Source organism: Mobula hypostoma, chromosome 5 (assembly GCF_963921235.1).
Source record: "Mobula hypostoma chromosome 5, sMobHyp1.1, whole genome shotgun sequence".
In the NCBI taxonomy this organism is placed as follows: domain Eukaryota; kingdom Metazoa; phylum Chordata; class Chondrichthyes; order Myliobatiformes; family Myliobatidae; genus Mobula; species Mobula hypostoma.
In genome coordinates this window covers 161,089,871-161,108,416 of record NC_086101.1, presented here as the reverse complement: position 1 = coordinate 161,108,416, position 18,546 = coordinate 161,089,871, and the positions used below count along the sequence as shown (strand labels likewise).

Below are 18,546 nucleotides of genomic sequence, written 5' to 3'. Positions count from 1 at the left end.
CATGAAGATTGCTTACGAAAAAACTCTGTTTCCATCCCTGAGATACCCAGCGAGATTAAAGCTATTCCCTAAAGACTCTAACTCCTCCTGTCTTCTTGGATCCCCAAGCGGCATTGGATTTTGTCAATTCTATTGTGGAATCGTCTGATGTATGAAAGATATTAGAGTCTCTGAATAATTCTCCGAAAGAAAACAGGTTTTTGAAGATCTCGGTATGCTGAAGATATGTTTTGATCGATGGATTACTTAAAGAAGAGGTGGTCTTCTTGGTTTAATTAAAGAATGACTTTTTTTTGAAGACTGTTTAGTACACGGAGTGAATTAATACAACGGATAGATTGTGAACTGGTTTGAATATCTGTTTCTGTTTTTCCTTTTCTTTATTAATTAAGTGATAGGTTGCTTGCAGTTTATATAGATCTTTTTTTTATTTTTTGGAGTGTTTAGTAATAGATAATTAGCTTTAATTCTTTTGTTAAATAAGGTAGTAAGTTAAAGAATAATGGCGCGGCTTTTCTCTCTTTGGAGATTAAACTGTTTGGGTTAACAGTATTGTTTTGGCGCCTTTGGAGACTGTCGTTACATTCCTTTAGTTTATGTTTATTGATTAAGTATAAACATTTTTTTTTCTTTGCTGGGCTTTTTTTTATCTTAAGGTTATGTATTTTCCTTGTAAGGGGGAGGGGGGAATTGGGAGAAAAAAACTTTTAATCATTATTTAAACTGAGCGGCACGCGGAACCCCGTTCTTATGTCTTTTTTCTTGGGGATGCGTTCCAGCTTTTTCTTTCTTTCACCTGATTTTCTTCCTTGGGGATGGTGGGATGTTCGGGGGTATTTTTGTATCTTGGGGTTTATTGTGGGATTTTTGTTTCACACCCCACACTTTTTGTATTTTTCCCCATTATGGAGTTCCGGAGCATGCGCATTTTCTATTTGGTTATGTTCATCACCGCCATCTTTGATTAGCCCGCGATGGTATGCGTGTATTGTCGTGTTCAGAATAATATCCAATTATTCTGATAAACATTATTAGTTGGAATGTACGTGGCTGGAATCACCCTATTAAGCGAAGAAAGACATTTAAAGTTATTAATCGATTCCAGCCCGATATAATTTTTGCTCAAGAAACGCATATCAGAACAGGCAATCAAAATAGATTTTTTAAAACCTTCAATATCATGCTACTTGTCATAATAAAACAAAGGGAGTATCTATTTCTATTAAATCTAATATTTTATTTATTCAAGAAGAAATTGTTTCAAATAATAATGGTAGATTTTTAATTATTAAAGGAACTATTTATAATAGAAAAATTGTCCTGGTTAATCTATATGGACCTAATATAGATGATCCTTCTTTTTTTTAAAAATGTATTTGGTTTATTACCAGACTTAAATGAATATATGCTGCTGATGGGAGGTGACTTCAACTGTTGCTTAAATCCTTTGATTGACAGTTCAACCAATCAGCAGCTTCTGGTCGTTCGGCAACACTCATTAATTAACTGATTATGGTTTGATAGAAATCTGGAGAAATTTACATCCTAATGACAGAGATTATTCTTTTTACTCACACGTTCATAATAAGTATTCGAGAATTGATTATTTTATAGGTGATTTCCGATTTTTGTCCAAAGTTCAGAAATATGAATATGATGCTTTTGCAGTCTCGGATCATGCGCCTTTAAGTTTAACTTTTGAGTTAAATGATGTTAGTAATGTAAACTTGCCTTGGCGCTTTCCAGAAAATTTATTACAAAGTTCAGACTTTGTTAAATTTATAGAGATTCAGATAAAAGATTTCTTTCTTTTTAATAATACGGGAGATGTTTCGAAATTGATTATATGGGATACACTCAAAGCATATTTGCGAGATCAGATAATATCTTATTTGGCTAAACTTAAGAAACAGACAAAAGTAGAATTAGATAGAATTTCCAAACTAATTAAAGATCTAGATAATACTTATGCAGTTTCTCCTAATGTTGATCTATTTAAACAAAGGGTTGAACTTCAATTTCAATATAATTTACTATTAACTTATCAGATTGAAAGAAATTTGCTTAAATTAAAAAGTCGATTTTATATGTCTGGAGATAAAAGTAACAAGCTATTAGCATCTCAACTTAAAGCAGTTAGATCTAAAAGACAAATTTTAAAAATTTGTAAGAGAGATGGTAGTTTAGCTTGTAATTATAAACATATTAATAAAATTTTTCAAGACCATTACAGTGAACCCTATAAATCTCAGTTTCCAGCTGACCCTTCTAATATGTATGCCTTTTTACAAAAGATTGATTTTCCTAGAATATCTGCTGAAGATCAGCAAATTCTTGATGCTCCTTTTACTGAAAGTGAAATTCAGAAAGCTATTCTTTCAATGCAATCTGGTAAAGCTCCTGGATTGGATGGTTTTACTGTAAGATTTTATAAAAAATTTGAACATTTGCTTACTCCTTATATGTTGGAAATGCTTAAAGGTTCTTTTATGACAGGAGAGTTACCTTCCACATTTTATGAAGCTTCTATTTCCTTAATCCTTAAGCAAGATAAAGATCCTACTGATTGTGCTTCATATAGACCCATTTCATTATTAAATGTGGATGTCAAAATTCTTTCAAAAATAATGGCTATCGGATGGAGAAAATACTAGCTAAAATTATCTCTCAGGATCAAATGGGTTTTATAAAAGGCCGTTATTCTTTTTCTAATACTCGGAGATTGTTAAATATTATATACTCATCTCTCTCTAAGACTCCCCAATGTGTTGTTTCTCTAGATGCTGAAAAGGCAGTTGAATGGAAATATCTATTTAAAGTTTTAGAGAAATTTGGCTTTGGTACTAATTTTAATAAATGGATTAGATTGATATATAAAAGCCCTATTGCCACTGTTATCACTAATAACTGTAGATCCCCCTTTTTCTAACTTTCTCAGGGTACGAGACAAGGATGTCCGTTAAGTCCTCTGTTATTTAACTTGATGTTGGAACCCTTGGCTATTGCACTTCGTGAAGCTAAAAATATTCAAGGAATTTCTAAAAATGGGACTATTCATAAGATCTCCCTTTACGCAGATGATCTTTTGGTTTATATTTCGAATCCCGAAGAATCTATTCCTAGCTTATTGAAATTATTAAATGAATTTGGATTGTTTTCAGGATATAAATTAAACCTGCATAAAAGTGAATTATTTCCTTTAAATGATTCCGCTTCTATATATGATAACATTCCTTTAAAAGTTATGGATTCTTTTAAATATTTAGGTATTACCATTACTAAAAATTATGAAGACCTTTATAGAGCTAATTTAGTTCCCTTAGTGGATTTTATGAAGCAATTTTTTTCTAGATGGAATCCACTTACACTTAGTAGGTTGAATTCATGCAGTTAAAATGATGATTTTACCAAAATTTTTATATGTATTTCAAAACATTCCTATTTTTCTAACTAAGAAGTTTTTTGATCAAGTTCACTCTATTATTTCATCTTTTGTTTGGAATAATAAAAGACCAAGAATTGGAAAATGTCATTTACAAAAATTAAAAAACGATGGAGGTCTTACTTTGCCTAATTTAAGAATGTATTATTGGGCAGTTAATATACATTATGCATGTTCTTGGTTGTATTGGACCGATAAAAAGGAACGACCATCTTGGGTTGACTTGGAATTGAAAACTGTGAAACAATTTCATTTAGCTTCATTATTAGGAGCTCCTTTACCTGTACAATTAGCCAAAATTTCTATTCTAAATATATATCCTATGACTAATCAATCATTACGAATTTGGTATCAGTTTCATAAGTTTTTTAATCTTAAAAAAATTAACCTTCTTAGTTTAATTTATCGAAACTATTTATTTAAACCTTCACTTAATGATCCTACCTTTTCTCTTTGGAGGAATAAAGGAATTTTTTCCTTTATGGACTTGTTTCAAGAAGGTCGATTGATGTCCTTTGAGAAATTAGTAACTAAATACTCTCTCTCATATTCACATTTTTTGCAAGATCTTCAGGTCAGACATTTTTTACAAGAATATTTAAGTAATTTTCCATATATACAAGATTCTGACCTGTTAGACATCATTTTAAAAATGAACCCTTCAGTGAAAGGCTTTATTGGGAAAATTTATAATTTACTATTACAATAGGACAATTATCCTTTACTTAAGATCACGCAAGATTGGGAAAGAGAGCTTAATATGACCTTGATAACAAAGGATTGGTTGCGAATTTTGAAGCTGGTTAACTCTTCTTCAATTTGTGCCAGTCATTCTCTAATTCAATTTTAAATTGTACATCATTATTACTTGACAAAGGAGAGATTATCTAAAATATTTCCTAATGTAAATAATCAGTGTGATAGATGCAAAACTGAGATAGCTACATTGACACATGTTTTGGTCGTGTTCTGTATTGAAACAATTTTGGAAATCTATTTTTTCTATAATCTCTAAATCTTTAAGAATCAATTTACAACCTAATAAATTGACAGTTTTGTTTGGTATAATTCCTCAATATATTCACGGTATTTCTATATCTGACCAATATGTAATTGTATTTGTCACATTATTGGCTAGAAGGGCTATTTTATTAAAATGGAAAGATGCCTCTGCTCCCACTTTGATACAATGGTTCTCTCAGGTGATGTTATGTCTTAGTCTGGAAAAAATTAGAAGTCGAACTTTTGATCCTAAGTTTGACTTTCAGAAAAGGTGGCGCTCTTTTGCCCGTTATTATCATTTGACTTGAGTTAATTAAGATGGTCCATTTCTGATGCTTGGTTATATGAATTTCTTATAAAGAATTTTGGTTGGCGGTTTGATGTCTTTTTTTTAATGGAAGCTTGTATGGCACATAGCTCCGGGTTTGTGCTCCAAATGGGTTTTTTTCCCCCTTTTTCTTTTTAGTTATTAGGCAGTTTTCTCCGTTTTAGTTAGTTGGGGTTCTTTTTTTCCTTCTTTCTTTTTTTCCATTAAAAAAAGCTTTAATACTTTGTTTTTTGATTATTATTGATAGACTGTTTAGCTTGGTTGATAGTTTAACTTTTACTCTATATATGGATATTTTATCTTGATTATTTTGATGTATTTTTCTCTGTTGTTGATTTTCAATAATAATTAATAAAGATTTAAAAAGAAAGTATTATGTGGTAACCACTTGTGCTGATGAATATTCCAGTGGCTGTCACTTTATGATGTTTCTGTGTGGATTTTGGGACAACTCGACGAATATGATCTTCAGCGACTGTTACATCATTTCAGGGTGGACTCTGTGGAAGTCTTCGTAATCGCCTTCTCTCTACATATTAACGTGGATTTACAAATCTCTCCCCTCGCTCACCTATTCTGTGGATTATTGGGCCTTTCTACTTTACAATCTTAAGACTTTAAGAAGTGTTCCTAAGCTTGACGGTTAGGGGCACGCACACGCACAACACTGTTAACACCCTGTTTATTCGTTTAATCTTTTATATTTTGAATAGACACTAATAAAAATAGTGGTTTTAACATTAAAACCTGACTCCGGTTGTGATCTGTTGCTGCTGGTAAATAACACTGATGTCTCTGTAGTTGAGATGACCGAGCAAATCCCTTCCCACACACTGAGCAGATGAACGGCCACACGCCAGTGTGAACTGACCCGTGTGCCATTAGGGTGGATGATTGAGTGAATCCTTTCCCACACTCTGAGCAGGTGAACGGCTTCTCCCCGGTGTGAACTCGCTGATGTACCTTCAGTTTAGATGAGCAAGTGAATCCCTTCCCACAGTCTGAGCAGGTGAATGGCCACTCCCCGGTGTGAACTGACTGGTGACTCAGTAGCTGAGATGACAAAGTGAATCCCTTCCCACAGACTGAGCAGGTGAACGGCCTCTCCCCAGTGTGAACTCGCTGATGTACCTTCAGTTGAGATGACCGAGTGAATCCCTTCCCACAGACTGAGCAGGTGAATGGCCTCTCCCCAGTGTGAACTCGCTGGTGAGCCACTAGGGTGTATAACTGAGCAAAGCACTTCCCGCAGTCTGAGCAGGTGAACGGCTGCTCCCCAGTGTGAACTCGCTGATGTACCTTCAGTTTAGATGAGCAAGTGAATCCCCTCCCACAGTCTGAGCAGGTGAATGGCCACTCCCCGATGTGAACTCGCTGGTGAGCCATTAAGGTGGATGACTGAGTGAATCTCTTCCCACAGTCTGAACAGGTGAACGGCCTCTCCCTAGTGTGAACTGACTGGTGTGCTTGTAGGTGGGATGACTGAGTGAATCCTTTCCCGCGGTCTGAGAAGGTGAACGGCTTCTCCCCAGTGTGAACTCGCTGATGTTCTTTCAGCTTAGATGAACAAGTGAATCCCTTCCCACAGTCTGAGCAGGTGAACGGCCACTCCCCGGTGTGAACTCCCTTCAGTGGAGATGAGCAAGTGAATCCCTTCCCAAAGTCCAAGCAGGTGAACGGCTTCTCCCCAGTGTGAACTCGTTGGTGACTCTGTAGGTGGGATGACTGAGTGAATGTCTTCCCACAGACTGAGCAGGTGAACGGCTTCTCCCCAGTGTGAACTCTCTGATGTACCTTCAGTTGAGATGACCGAGTGAATCCCTTCCCACAGTCTGAGCAGGTGAATGGCTTCTCCCCAGTGTGAATGCGTTGGTGACTCTGTAGGTGGGATGACTGAGTGAATGTCTTCCCACAGACTGAGCAGGTGAATGGCCTCTCCCCAGTGTGAACTGACTGGTGTCTCTGTAGGCTGGAAGAGTGAGGGAATCTCTTCCCACAATCTGAGCAAGTGAAATCCCTCTCTGCAGTGTGAACTGACTGATGTTTCAGTAGGTGAGATGCCTGAGTGAATCCCTTCCTACAGTCCGAGCAGGTGAATGGCCTCTCTCCAGTGTGAACTCGCTGATGTACCTTCAGTTTAGATGAGCAAGTGAATCCCTTCCCACAGTCCGAGCAGGTGAAAGGCCGCTCCCCAGTGTGAACTCGCTCGTGAGCCATTAGGTCAGATGACCAAGTGAATTCTTCCCCATAAATTCAGCAGGTGACCAGCCTCCACCCAGTGTGAACTGACTGGAGTGTCCACAGATGGGAAGACCGACTGAATCCCTTCTCACACACAGAACAGGTGAATGGCTTTCTTCCAGTGGGAACTTGCTGACGTACCTTCAGTTAAAATGACCGAGTGAATCCATTCCCACAGTCTGAGCAGGAAGGATGATCGAATGAATCCCTTGCTCCACTTCTTAAATATCTGCACAGAGACAGCAAACCTGGCGTGTTGTTCTCCAGATTCCCGTAGACAAATTGCTTGTCATTTTTAACCTGTAAAAAGATTTACAAAATCCATGTGTAGGACAACATTTCAGAAGAGATCACTTGAGTTGTCAAGGTGTGATCCGGCATCACACTGTTACAGCGAAGTTCAACCCAAGTTGGAGAGAGAAATCATCTTCTAACTTGGCACCACACACAAAAAATGCTGGTGAACACAGCAGGACAGGCAGCATCTACAGGAAGAGGTACAGTCGACGTTTCGGGCCGAGACCCTTCGTCAGGACTAACGAAGGGTCTCAGCCCGAAACGTCGACTGTACCTCTTCCTATAGATGCTGCCTGGCCTGCTGTGTTCACCAGCATTTTTTGTGTGTGTTGCTTGAAATTCCAGCATCTGCAGATTTCCTGGTGTTTGCGTTTCTAACTGGGCACAGTGCTGGTATCTGGAATGACCATCAAATTCTCTGATGCTCTTCCTGTTTCTATAAGAATGGGGCATTTCTGCCATCTCCAATCTGTGACCTGGCTCAGTTTGACTCTCTGCATTGCTATTATTCCCTGTTCCCACTGAGCTGCATGGGTTCCTGGCCCCACAGTAACTGACACACTTTCACACAAATAGCTGGCAGTGCATTCCACGCACTCACCACTCTCTGTGTAGAAAAACTTACCCCGACATCCCCTTGGTATCTATTTCCAAGCACCTTAAAACTATGCCCCCTTGTGTTAGGCATTTCAGCCTGGGAAAAAAACCTCTGGCTATCCAAATGATCAATGCCCCTCATCATCTTATACACCTAAAACGGCTCTAAACATAAACAAGGAAATTATACATTGCTTTGAGGATTTGTTAGAAGTATACAAAATTATGCGGGTATAGATAGGGTAAATGCAAGCAGCTTTTTCCACTGAGGTTGGGTGGGATGACAACCAGAGGTCATGGGTAAGTGGGGAATGTGAAAATTCAATGGGAACATGTGGAAAAGCTCTTTACTGAAATGGTCATGAGAGTGTGGAATGAGATGTCAGCAAAAGTGGTGAATATAAGCACAGTTTCACCATTTCAAAGAAGTTTGGATGAGAGCCTGGATGGTAGGAGTATGGAGGGCAATGGTCTCGGTGCAGGTAGTTGCATTAGACAGCTTAAATGTTTGTTCGGCATTGATTAGATGGGCCAAATAGCCTGTTTCCGAACTGAACTTCTCCATATTTCTATGACAAGGAAGCTGGACAAACTTGTTTGGAAGGGAAAACTGGTAGGAGTGACAATAGAGTGGCAGTGCCTGGAGTTTCTGAGAGCAATTTGGGAGCTGAGTGATAGATACATCCCAAAGAAGTGGAAGCATTGGAAAGGCAGGAGGACACAACCGTGGCTGAAATGAGAAGCCAAAGCCAACATAAAAGCCAACGAGAGGGCAAACAAACGAGCAAAAACTATCGGGAAGCTTTTAGAAACCAACAGAAGATGACTATAAAGAAGTCAGATGAGCTCAGGGTGTGAAATTATGATATTGTAGTTATTAATGAGTCTTGGTAGCACCCAACAGTCTTAGGCATTTAGAGGAACAAAATATCCGGGGCCTCAATATCTCTTGAAAATCCAGGTTCCCTGCACCAGTTACATTTCAACTTTTATTTTGACAAGCACATACAAACTCTACACCCTCAAAACTTCACTTCTGAAGGCCTCCCAGTTACCAAGCACTCCTTTGCCAGAAAACAGCCTGTCCCAACCCACACTTGTCAGATCCTTTCTGATACCATCAAAATTGACCTTTCTCCAACTTAGAATCTCAACCCATGGTCCTGACCTCTCTTTTTCCAAATTTACTTGGAATTTCATGGCATTATGATCACTAGATACAAAGTGTTCCCATACACTAATTTCTGTCACCAGATCATTTCCTGATAGTTTATTGCACTCTTCTACATCAGGAATTCTATGTACTGATTAAGGGCACGTTTGACAAACTCTACCCCATCTCGTCCTTTTACAGTATGGGAGTCCCAGTCAATAGCTGGAAACTTAAAATCACTTACAACAATAACCTTTATTTCTTGACATAGTCTGCAATCTCTCTACAATTTGTTCCTCTCAATCCTTCACTGTTGGGTGCAACCAAGTCCCAGTAATGGCTACAATATCTTAATTCCCTGTCCCGAGCTTATCTGGTTTTCCTACGAACCTTCTTGCATTGTGATATACACAGCTCACGACAGTAGTCACACCATGCTCAACCTTTTGATTGCTGATTTTGTCTGCGGTCTGAACAACATCTGTCTGGTGTCAATAAAACAACCTCTCTGGGACAGCTTCTTCCACCAGTCCATCAGACTGATTAATTCAATGCTGAAACAATTATATTTCTATGTTATATTGACTGTGCTGTTGTACATACAGTTTATTATAAATTACTATAAATTGCACAATGCACATTTAGATGGAGATGTAACGTAAGGTTTTTTACTCCTCATGTATATGAAGAATGTAAGTAATAAAGTCAATTCTATTAAATTCACCCTCTCCACTATCTGTTCTGGCATTGTGGCCCCCCAACCCCCCCCCCAAAACTTTAGTTTAACCCCCTCCCCCTCCCACTAGCAAGCCTTACCACGAGAATATTAGTCCCCTTCTAGTTCTGTTTCCCTAACCGACAAATCCTGTATCACCCCTTTCACCTTCCACTGCCAGCTAATTATCCCCAACAGTTTCTAAAGTGGACTACCCGTTGTTGTGTGGGACAGCCACAAGGGTACTCTGCAATGGCTATTGAACCTCATTCCCCTTCCTGACTCTCACCCTGTTTCCTGTGTCCTGCACCTTGGGTGTAACTCGCCTCTCTTCAGGTCATATCTATCACCCCCTCCGGCTCCTGGCTGATCCGGATTTCATCCATTTCCAGCTCCAACTCCTTAAAGCGAAGGGTTACAAGCTGCAGCTGGATGCACATCTTGTAGGTGAGGGTGTCAGGGACACTGGAGGTCTCCCCACCTTCCCAACAATGTCCCCTCTAATTTGTAATGACCAGTGTGCGCAAAAATCTTGTGCTGTGCAATTCTGACCCAGTGACAACGTGCACACTGTATTTTATATAGAGAGGTATTCATTTTAACAGCTAGCAAATCACTGTCAATAAGAACTTATATCTCCTCTGGGTTTGATCGAGTTCATCTACACTCTCACACAACCTATGTAGCAGGCCTGTAGCAGATAATGAAGGAGTTTCTCGCCAGAGCACTTGTACACCATCCATGTCTGATTTGCTTGCTAAATGACGCTTTAAAAAGTCAAATTTCCAAATGTTACTCCACTTCTTCCCACTCCCACTTGCAACCTCTCCAGCAACTTTTGCATTGCCACAATACACACAGGTAACAGGTATTGTACATAAATATTTCCCCTGAACCCTCCCCCAGGTGACTGACGGTGGTGAACTCATTGATGACAATGCCAATAAATATGAAGGGAAGGGCAGTAGTCTGTCTTATTGGAGTCTGGCACATTTGTGATGTGAAAACTACTTGTTGCCCAGGGCAAAGGTGTATGTACCAAGAGAGAATGGGACAAAACATGTTCTCACAGGTAGAAAAATTCAGAACAGGAGGGGGTGGAACAACCCACGCACACAAAATGCTGGAGGAACTCAGCAGGCCAGGCAGTATCTATGGAAAAGAGCACTAATGCTGAGTTCCTCCAGCATTTTGTGTGTATGTTGCTTGGATTTCCAACATCTGCAGATTTTCTCGTTTGTGATTGGAGGTACAACAAAGGTGATTTTCTTAACAGCTGATGTAAAAGACTTTGTTCCCTTTCTCCGAGTTCCTAATCCTTGCATTTAGACAGCTGGAGCTCAGCTCTGTCTGAGAGATCCATCAGTTCCCATTCCCTCATCAGCTTGAAGCTCCCCGCGGCCCGTGTACGGTGCGTGGGGCTAAGAGAGAGGGAAAAGACCCGGCCTGTCCCGAGTTTGCAATTTTCCATCAGTCGGTGTTGAAAACTCACACCCGGAATTCAACTCTCACCTTTACCGATCCTTCCGAGGCCTTTGAGTACTGCGCGCATGCGCGATATTCGGGAACATTCGCAACCCTGACGCCTGCGCATTCGATCGGTGCTTCAGCGACAGCGCAAATTGCCACGCAGAGTTTTCTGGGTAATCACGGTGCCATTAAAAGTCTCTGCAACCACCGGTTCAAGTATATACCACAGTTTGTTTTTGTTTAGAAAGCTTTTAACGCAGAATGCAGCTTCCATAAACAAAGCACTTAATATCAGCAAACTTTCCGCGTGTTTAATGCCAAAGTAAAACCTTCTTACAAATGCAGATATAAAACACAAGAGATTCTGCTGTTGCTGGAAATGTGGACGCATACGCACAAAATGCTGGAGGAACTCTGCAGTTCATGCAGCAACTAAAAAGAGGAGTACACAGTCTGGGCATGTTGAAGGGGCTCTGCCCAACAATTGTCTATTTTTTCCTCTCCACATTTGCTGCCTGATCTACTGATTTCCTGCAGTATTTTGCAGAAATTAACCACCCATTTTCAAGCAACCGATTTCCAAATGTTTCTGATCTTCCATTTGTAGCCATATCTTGTTGGTCTGATTCTTCCTCCTCCTTGTAAACTCTAGGCTTTATCTCTTTCTGGAGCCCCAAGGCCCTGACTCATGCTGGCAACTCTTTGGCTTCAGAATCTGCTCCATCAAAGATTCACTTCCTACCTAGTCTGCTGTGCTTGGCAATGACCCAGCTGTCTGAGGCACAGTCTTTTGAAATTAGTGAAAATGAACCAAAAGGTTGAAAAGAGCAGGGGAAAAAGGAGTTTTCAGGTTCCCGTCTTCACTCTCCAATATTACTGAAAAGATACATCAACAAATCTGGCAGCTTTTGGTGAAACTGCCAGCCCAACAACTCTGTACCTTACAATAGACAGTAAAACTCAGTTTTAAAATTAAGCTGTGTCATAAGACAAATACGCAGCATAGCGGAGTATCTGACTGACGATCTAACTGAAAACTAACTGCGTCACCAAGGGTCTACACTTATATACCTGGAAGTTAATCACCAGGTAGTAGTTCCTAAAGTTTATCAAAATGAGATTTTAACTATGGCTCATAGTATGCCTTTGGGTGGCCATCTAGGTGTAAAGAAAACTATGAACAAGGTTTTTAAACATTTTTACTGGCCTGGTTTAAGAAAAGATGTGGTGACATTTTGCAGGGCGTGTCATATTTGTCAAATTGTGGGTAAACCGAATCAAGTTACTCCAGTGGCCCCACTGCAACCGATTCCAGCATTTGGTGAGCCGTTTTCCAAAATTATTATAGATTGTGTAGGCCCATTGCCAAAAATTAAAACTGGACAACAATATTTGCTGACCATTATGTGCACAGTATCTAGGTTTCCAGAGGCAATACCTCTTAGGAATATAACAGCCGAAACTGTGACGAAGGCTCTCATAAAATTCTTCACTTATTTTGGGTTGCCTAAGGAAATACAATCGGATCAAGGTAGTAATTTTATGTCTGGATTGTTTCAGCAGATAGTTTATAAACTGGGAGCAAAACAGATTACCTCATCTGCATATCATCCAGAATCTCAAGGAGACTTGGAGAGATTTCATTCTACCCTCAAAACTATGATTAGGATGTATTGAGTGGAAAATGAAAAGGACTGGGATGAAGGCGTACATTTACCACTTTTTGCAGTACGAGAGGCAGTACAGGAATCATTAGGTTTTAGTCCTTTTGAACTTGTGTTTGGGCATAGAGTTCGAGGACCTTTGGCCTTGTTGAAAGAACAGTGGATTAATAAAGAGGTACACACTAATTTACTGGATTGTATTTTAAAATTCAAGGAAAGATTACATAAAGATTGTAGCCTGGCCAAGGAAAATTTAAAATTGGCTCAGGAAAAGATGAAAACTTCTGTATAAGGAAGCTAGAATGAGGTAACTTAAGCCTGGAGATAAGGTGTTGGTTCTTTTCCCAGTACAAACGAACCCATAAGATAAATTTCATGGTCCTTATGAGATTAAATCTGAAGTAAATGATGTGGATTACGTGATAAAGACCCCAGATGGAAGAAAGCCAACACAGCTGTGTCATATAAATATGATAAAACCATATTATGAGAAAGAGGCTGCTACTATGACTGTTGTGGTCAATAATGAGTCTGATCTTTATAAAAACTTAATGGATGATTCATCTGAAACTCATTTTAAACCCAACATTATTTCAGCCAGGTTACCAAATTCAACAATTCTGGAAAACATTAGCTCATTTACAGCCAGAGCAGAGAAAGCAGATGAAACAGTTAATTTTTAAAGATAGGGATTTATTTCCAGACGTTCCGAGAAGAACTACCATAGTTTCACACAATGTAGATGTTGGAGATGCAAAACCCATAAAACAACATCCGTATCGGATGAACAGGGAAAATGTGAACTTGCTGAACAAGAAATTAAGTATATGTTAGAGAATAGTATTATTAGAGCTTCTAATTCGAATTGGAGTTCATTTTGTGTTATGGTGCCTAAGCCATACAATAGTATTAGGTTTTATACAGATTACAGGAAGGTGAATGCTGTGTCAAAAACTGGTGCATATCCAATCCCTAGGGTAGATGATTGTGTGGATAAAGTTGGACAAGCAAAGTTCCTTACAAAGATTGATTTGTTAAAAGGTTATTGGTGTGTTCCATTGACGGTTAGAGGTAGAGAGATTTCTGCATTTATAACCCCATCTGGGTTATATGAATATGATGTCCTTCCCTTTGGGATGAAGAATGTACCAGGTACTTTCCAGAGGATGATTATCAGTGTGATTCAAGGTTAAAAGATACAGATGCCTATATTGATGATTTAGTTACAGGAAACAATACTTGGAATATGGTGGAATTCTTCATTAACATGGAGAGTGACGTAGTTAATTCAGAAACAAAGGTTCTGAACTTAAAGAGGGGTAACTTTGAAGGTATGAGACATGGATTAGCTAAGATAGACTGGCAAATGACACTTCAAGGATTGACGGTGGATATGCAATGGCAGGCATTTAAAGGTTGCATGGATGAACTACAACAATTGTTCATCCCAGTTTGGCAAAAGAATAAATCAAGGAAGGTAGTGCACCCGTGGCTGACAAGAGAAATTAGGGATAGTATCAATTCCAAAGAAGTAGCATACAAATTAGCCAGAGAAAGTGGCTCACCTGAGGACTGGGAGAAATTCAGAGTTCAGCAGAGGAGGACAAAGGGCTTAATTAGGAAGGGGAAAAAAGATTATGAGAGAAAACTGGCAGAGAACATAAAAACGGACTGTAAAAGCTTTTATAGATATGTAAAAAGGAAAAGACTGATAAAGACAAATGTAGGTCCCCTGCAAACAGAAACAGGTGAATTGATTATGGGGAGCAAGGACATGGCAGACCAATTGAATAATTACTTTGGTTCTGTCTTCACTAAGGAGGACATAAATAATCTTCCAGAAATAGTAAGGGACAGAGGGTCCAGTGAGATGGAGGAACTGAGCGAAATACATGTTAGTAGGGAAGTGGTGTTAGGTAAATTGAAGGGATTGAAGGCAGATAAATCCCCAGGGCCAGATGGTCTGCATCCCAGAGTGCTTAAGGAAGTGGCCCAAGAAATAGTGGATGCATTAGTGATAATTTTTCAAAACTCGTTAGATTCTGGACTAGTTCCTGAGGATTGGAGGGTGGCTAATGTAACCCCACTTTTTAAAAAAGGAGGGAGAGAGAAACCGGGGAATTATAGGCCGGTTAGCCTAACGTCGGTGGTGGGGAAACTGCTGGAGTCAGTTATCAAGGATGTGATAACAGCACATTTGGAAAGCGGTGAAATGATCGGACAAAGTCAGCATGGATTTGTGAAAGGAAAATCATGTCTGACGAATCTCATAGAATTTTTTGAGGATGTAACTAGTAGAGTGGATAGGGGAGAACCAGTGGATGTGGTATATTTGGATTTTCAAAAGGCTTTTGACAAGGTCCCACATAGGAGATTAGTGTGCAAACTTAAAGCACACGGTATTGGGGGTAAGGTATTGGTGTGGGTGGAGAATTGGTTAGCAGACAGGAAGCAAAGAGTGGGAATAAACGGGACCTTTTCAGAATGGCAGGCGGTGACTAGTGGGGTACCGCAAGGCTCAGTGCTGGGACCCCAGTTGTTTACAATATATATTAATGACTTGGATGAGGGAATTAAATGCAGCATCTCCAAGTTTGCGGATGACACGAAGCTGGGTGGCAGTGTTAGCAGTGAGGAGGATGCTAAGAGGATGCAGGGTGACTTGGATAGGTTGGGTGAGTGGGCAAACTCATGGCAGATGCAATTTAATGTGGATAAATGTGAAGTTATCCACTTTGGTGGCAAAAATAGGAAAACAGATTATTATCTGAATGGTGGCCGATTAGGAAAAGGGGAGGTGCAACGAGACCTGGGTGTCATTATACACCAGTCATTGAAAGTGGGCATGCAGGTACAGCAGGCGGTGAAAAAGGCGAACGGTATGCTGGCATTTATAGCGAGAGGATTCGAGTACAGGAGCAGGGAGGTACTACTGCAGTTGTACAAGGCCTTGGTGAGACCACACCTGGAGTATTGTGTGCAGTTTTGGTCCCCTAATCTGAGGAAAGACATCTTTGCCATAGAGGGAGTACAAAGAAGGTTCACCAGATTGATTCCTGGGATGGCAGGTCTTTCATATGAAGAAAACTGGATGAACTGGGCTTGTACTCGTTGGAATTTAGAAGATTGAGGGGGGATCTGATTGAAACGTATAAGATCCTAAAGGGATTGGACAGGCTAGATGCAGGAAGATTGTTCCCGATGTTGGGGAGGTCTAGAACGAGGGGTCACAGTTTGAGGATAGAGGGGAAGCCTTTTAGGACCGAGGTTAGGAAAAACTTCTTCACACAGAGAGTGGTGAATCTGTGGAATTCTCTGCCACAGCAAACTGTTGAGGCCAGTTCATTAGCTATGTTTAAAAGGAAGTTAGATATGGCCCTTGTGGCTACAGGGGTCAGGGGGTATGGAGGGAAGGCTGGGTTCTGAGTTGGATGATCAGCCATGATCATAATAAATGGCGGTGCAGGCTCGAAGGGCCGAATGGCCTACTCCTGCACCTATTTTCTATGTTTCTATGTTTCTATGAAAGCACATATTACTGCGGTAGAGAAACTATTTGAGAGACTTTCAAAAGCTAACTTAACTATTAACATAGCTAAAAGTGAATTTGGTCATGCCACTGTGACTCACCTTGGTTATGTTGTAGGTCCAGGCTCAGTTAAAGAAAATGGTTAAGGAAATAAATCAAACTCCAATTTAGCAACGAAGTTTGATGTTACAGGAGTATAATATTTTGATAACTCATATTAAAGGTAAAGATAATGTGATCGCTGATCGTCTATCTAGATGTTAACTGTACAATGTAAAGTTTTTTATGGATTGGTCTTTTAATACTTGTAACACTCCTACTGTATATTAGTTTGCAAAATGCTGTGTGATAATACTGTGTATACTGTGTATGTTGTAAATTTTACACATTTGTTTTTTTTTTGTAAATGGTTAATTGTTAAAATTTTGTTCTAAAAAGACCAAATTTTTTTTGGAGGGTGGTGTTACATACTTCATGGAACTTGTGATTGTCTTATGAGGATGATGTAATGGTCTTGCGGAGGTCACATGATGTAATTTTCCCGCTGATCTGAGGTCACATGATGACCTGTTCTCACCAGGAGTATAACTGTAGACCCCTGGTGACACAGTTAGTTTTCAGTTAGGTCATCAGTCAGATACTCCACTATGCTGCGTATTAATCTTATGACGCAGTTTAATATTAAAACGGAGTTTTACTGCCTATTATCAGGTACAGAAGTGTTGGGCCGGCAGTTTCACCAATAGTTGCCAGATTTGTTGATGTACCTTTTCAGTAATATTGGAGAGTGAAGACGGGAACCTGAAGGAGTCATCTGGCGGTTTTGGAGAGGATCGACCATTATTGAATTCGTTCGAGTAAGAGTGATCTGCATGAGATAACCTCTGCCAAAAGAAGCAGAAAAGGCTGTGCAGTATCTAGTCTATTCTACAGAGAAAAAGGTCAGTGCCTTTAAACCATTTTATTTCCGTCGTCGTGAATCCTGTGGACAAGGCAGGTTCTGGCTGGGATCAGCAATAACATCGTGAATTCAAGGATTTCTTTACTTCAGGAAAGTCTCTCCTAATTGACTGTATAAATCTCTTGGACTTTCAAATTTACCATTCGAAGAACTGTGTTTGAATTTACCACTTTCGGACTGTTTTAGCATTTACCGCTTTAAGAACTAGTACTGAGTGGTGGTTTGTTAAATGGCCGCATAGCAGTTTACTTCCGGTTGAGGTTTTTCGTTTGTTTATCATTTTAAAATTAGTAAATTTTGAGCTCAGTTTAATAAATGTTTATTTGTTTATAGAACCTGACTCATTAGTATATTCATTGTTGCCGGTCACATGACATATTCTATGAAAGTCAAGGGAAAGATCTTCTCCCCCGGAGTATGACTAGTTGCAACTTGTCATCACAGGGAGAGTGAGAGGGGAATGGCAGGGATAGATTGTAAAATACCGATATGGAACAGAAACGTGGGCAGGGACCAGATGGACTGAGTGGCCTCTCTAGTATACACTGCGAGTGTGGTAGAGACAGTAAGTACCTGCGACATGGCATTTGATACAGAACTGATGGATCTTTCACAGATCCACAATAGTAAACACCAGTCTAGTTTAAAGCTAACATCAGCAGACCAGACTCCTCCAATGCTCAGTGATCAGGGTTCGGTCCTGGGTGCTATAAGCAGCCGCAAGAACTTCAGGATCTGACAGTAACAGTCCCTCATGATCCTGCAGCTGCCTTCAGTCACCATGATGGTTAAACACTTAACACAGTGCTGATTTGAACTTCCTCCCTGCTGTGAAGTTTCTGGTGCTGCAGCAGCTGGGAAGATTGAGTAAAACTCTTTGCTAACTCCAGACGGAAATGTGGCCTCTACTTACTGTGAACTCATCGGAGCATCACAAGGTAGGTTAACTGAATGAGTCTCTTTGCACACACGGAGCAGGTGAACAGCCGCTTCCCAGTGCAAAGCTGTTGGTGTATCTGCGATGGCCGACTGAATCCCTTCCAAAATGAGAGCCAGTGAATGACATCTCACTGCTATCAACATCACGGCAATGTATCCAATCAGATTACGGCCACGGACATGTGTTCGGGCTCTCCTTGTAGAGAGT

General features: G+C 39.9%; 1 protein-coding gene across 2 annotated transcripts; it reads right to left on the bottom strand.

The window, feature by feature from the left end:
- Positions 1-3,204: 3,204 nt before the first annotated feature.
- On the bottom strand, positions 3,205-18,406 carry LOC134347112 (gastrula zinc finger protein XlCGF57.1-like). 2 transcript variants are annotated; one of them, XM_063049259.1, is made up of 2 exons: positions 18,313-18,406; positions 3,205-7,313 (listed from the first exon to the last, which is right to left on the bottom strand). In XM_063049259.1, exon 2 carries the CDS (start codon positions 6,987-6,989, stop codon positions 5,463-5,465), a length of 1,527 nt encoding a protein of 508 aa, XP_062905329.1. In that variant the 5' UTR covers positions 6,990-7,313; positions 18,313-18,406; the 3' UTR covers positions 3,205-5,462. The 2 variants fall into 2 exon arrangements, with proteins under 2 accessions (XP_062905329.1, XP_062905330.1); XM_063049260.1 differs by lacking the exon at positions 18,313-18,406 and adding an exon at positions 11,288-11,303.
- Positions 18,407-18,546: the final 140 nt, after the last annotated feature.

Excerpts from the sequence above, each read along its gene's own strand:
- LOC134347112 (XM_063049259.1), bottom strand. The coding sequence starts at position 6,989 with ATGGCTCACGAGCGAGTTCACACTGGGGAGCGGCCTTTCACCTGCTCG.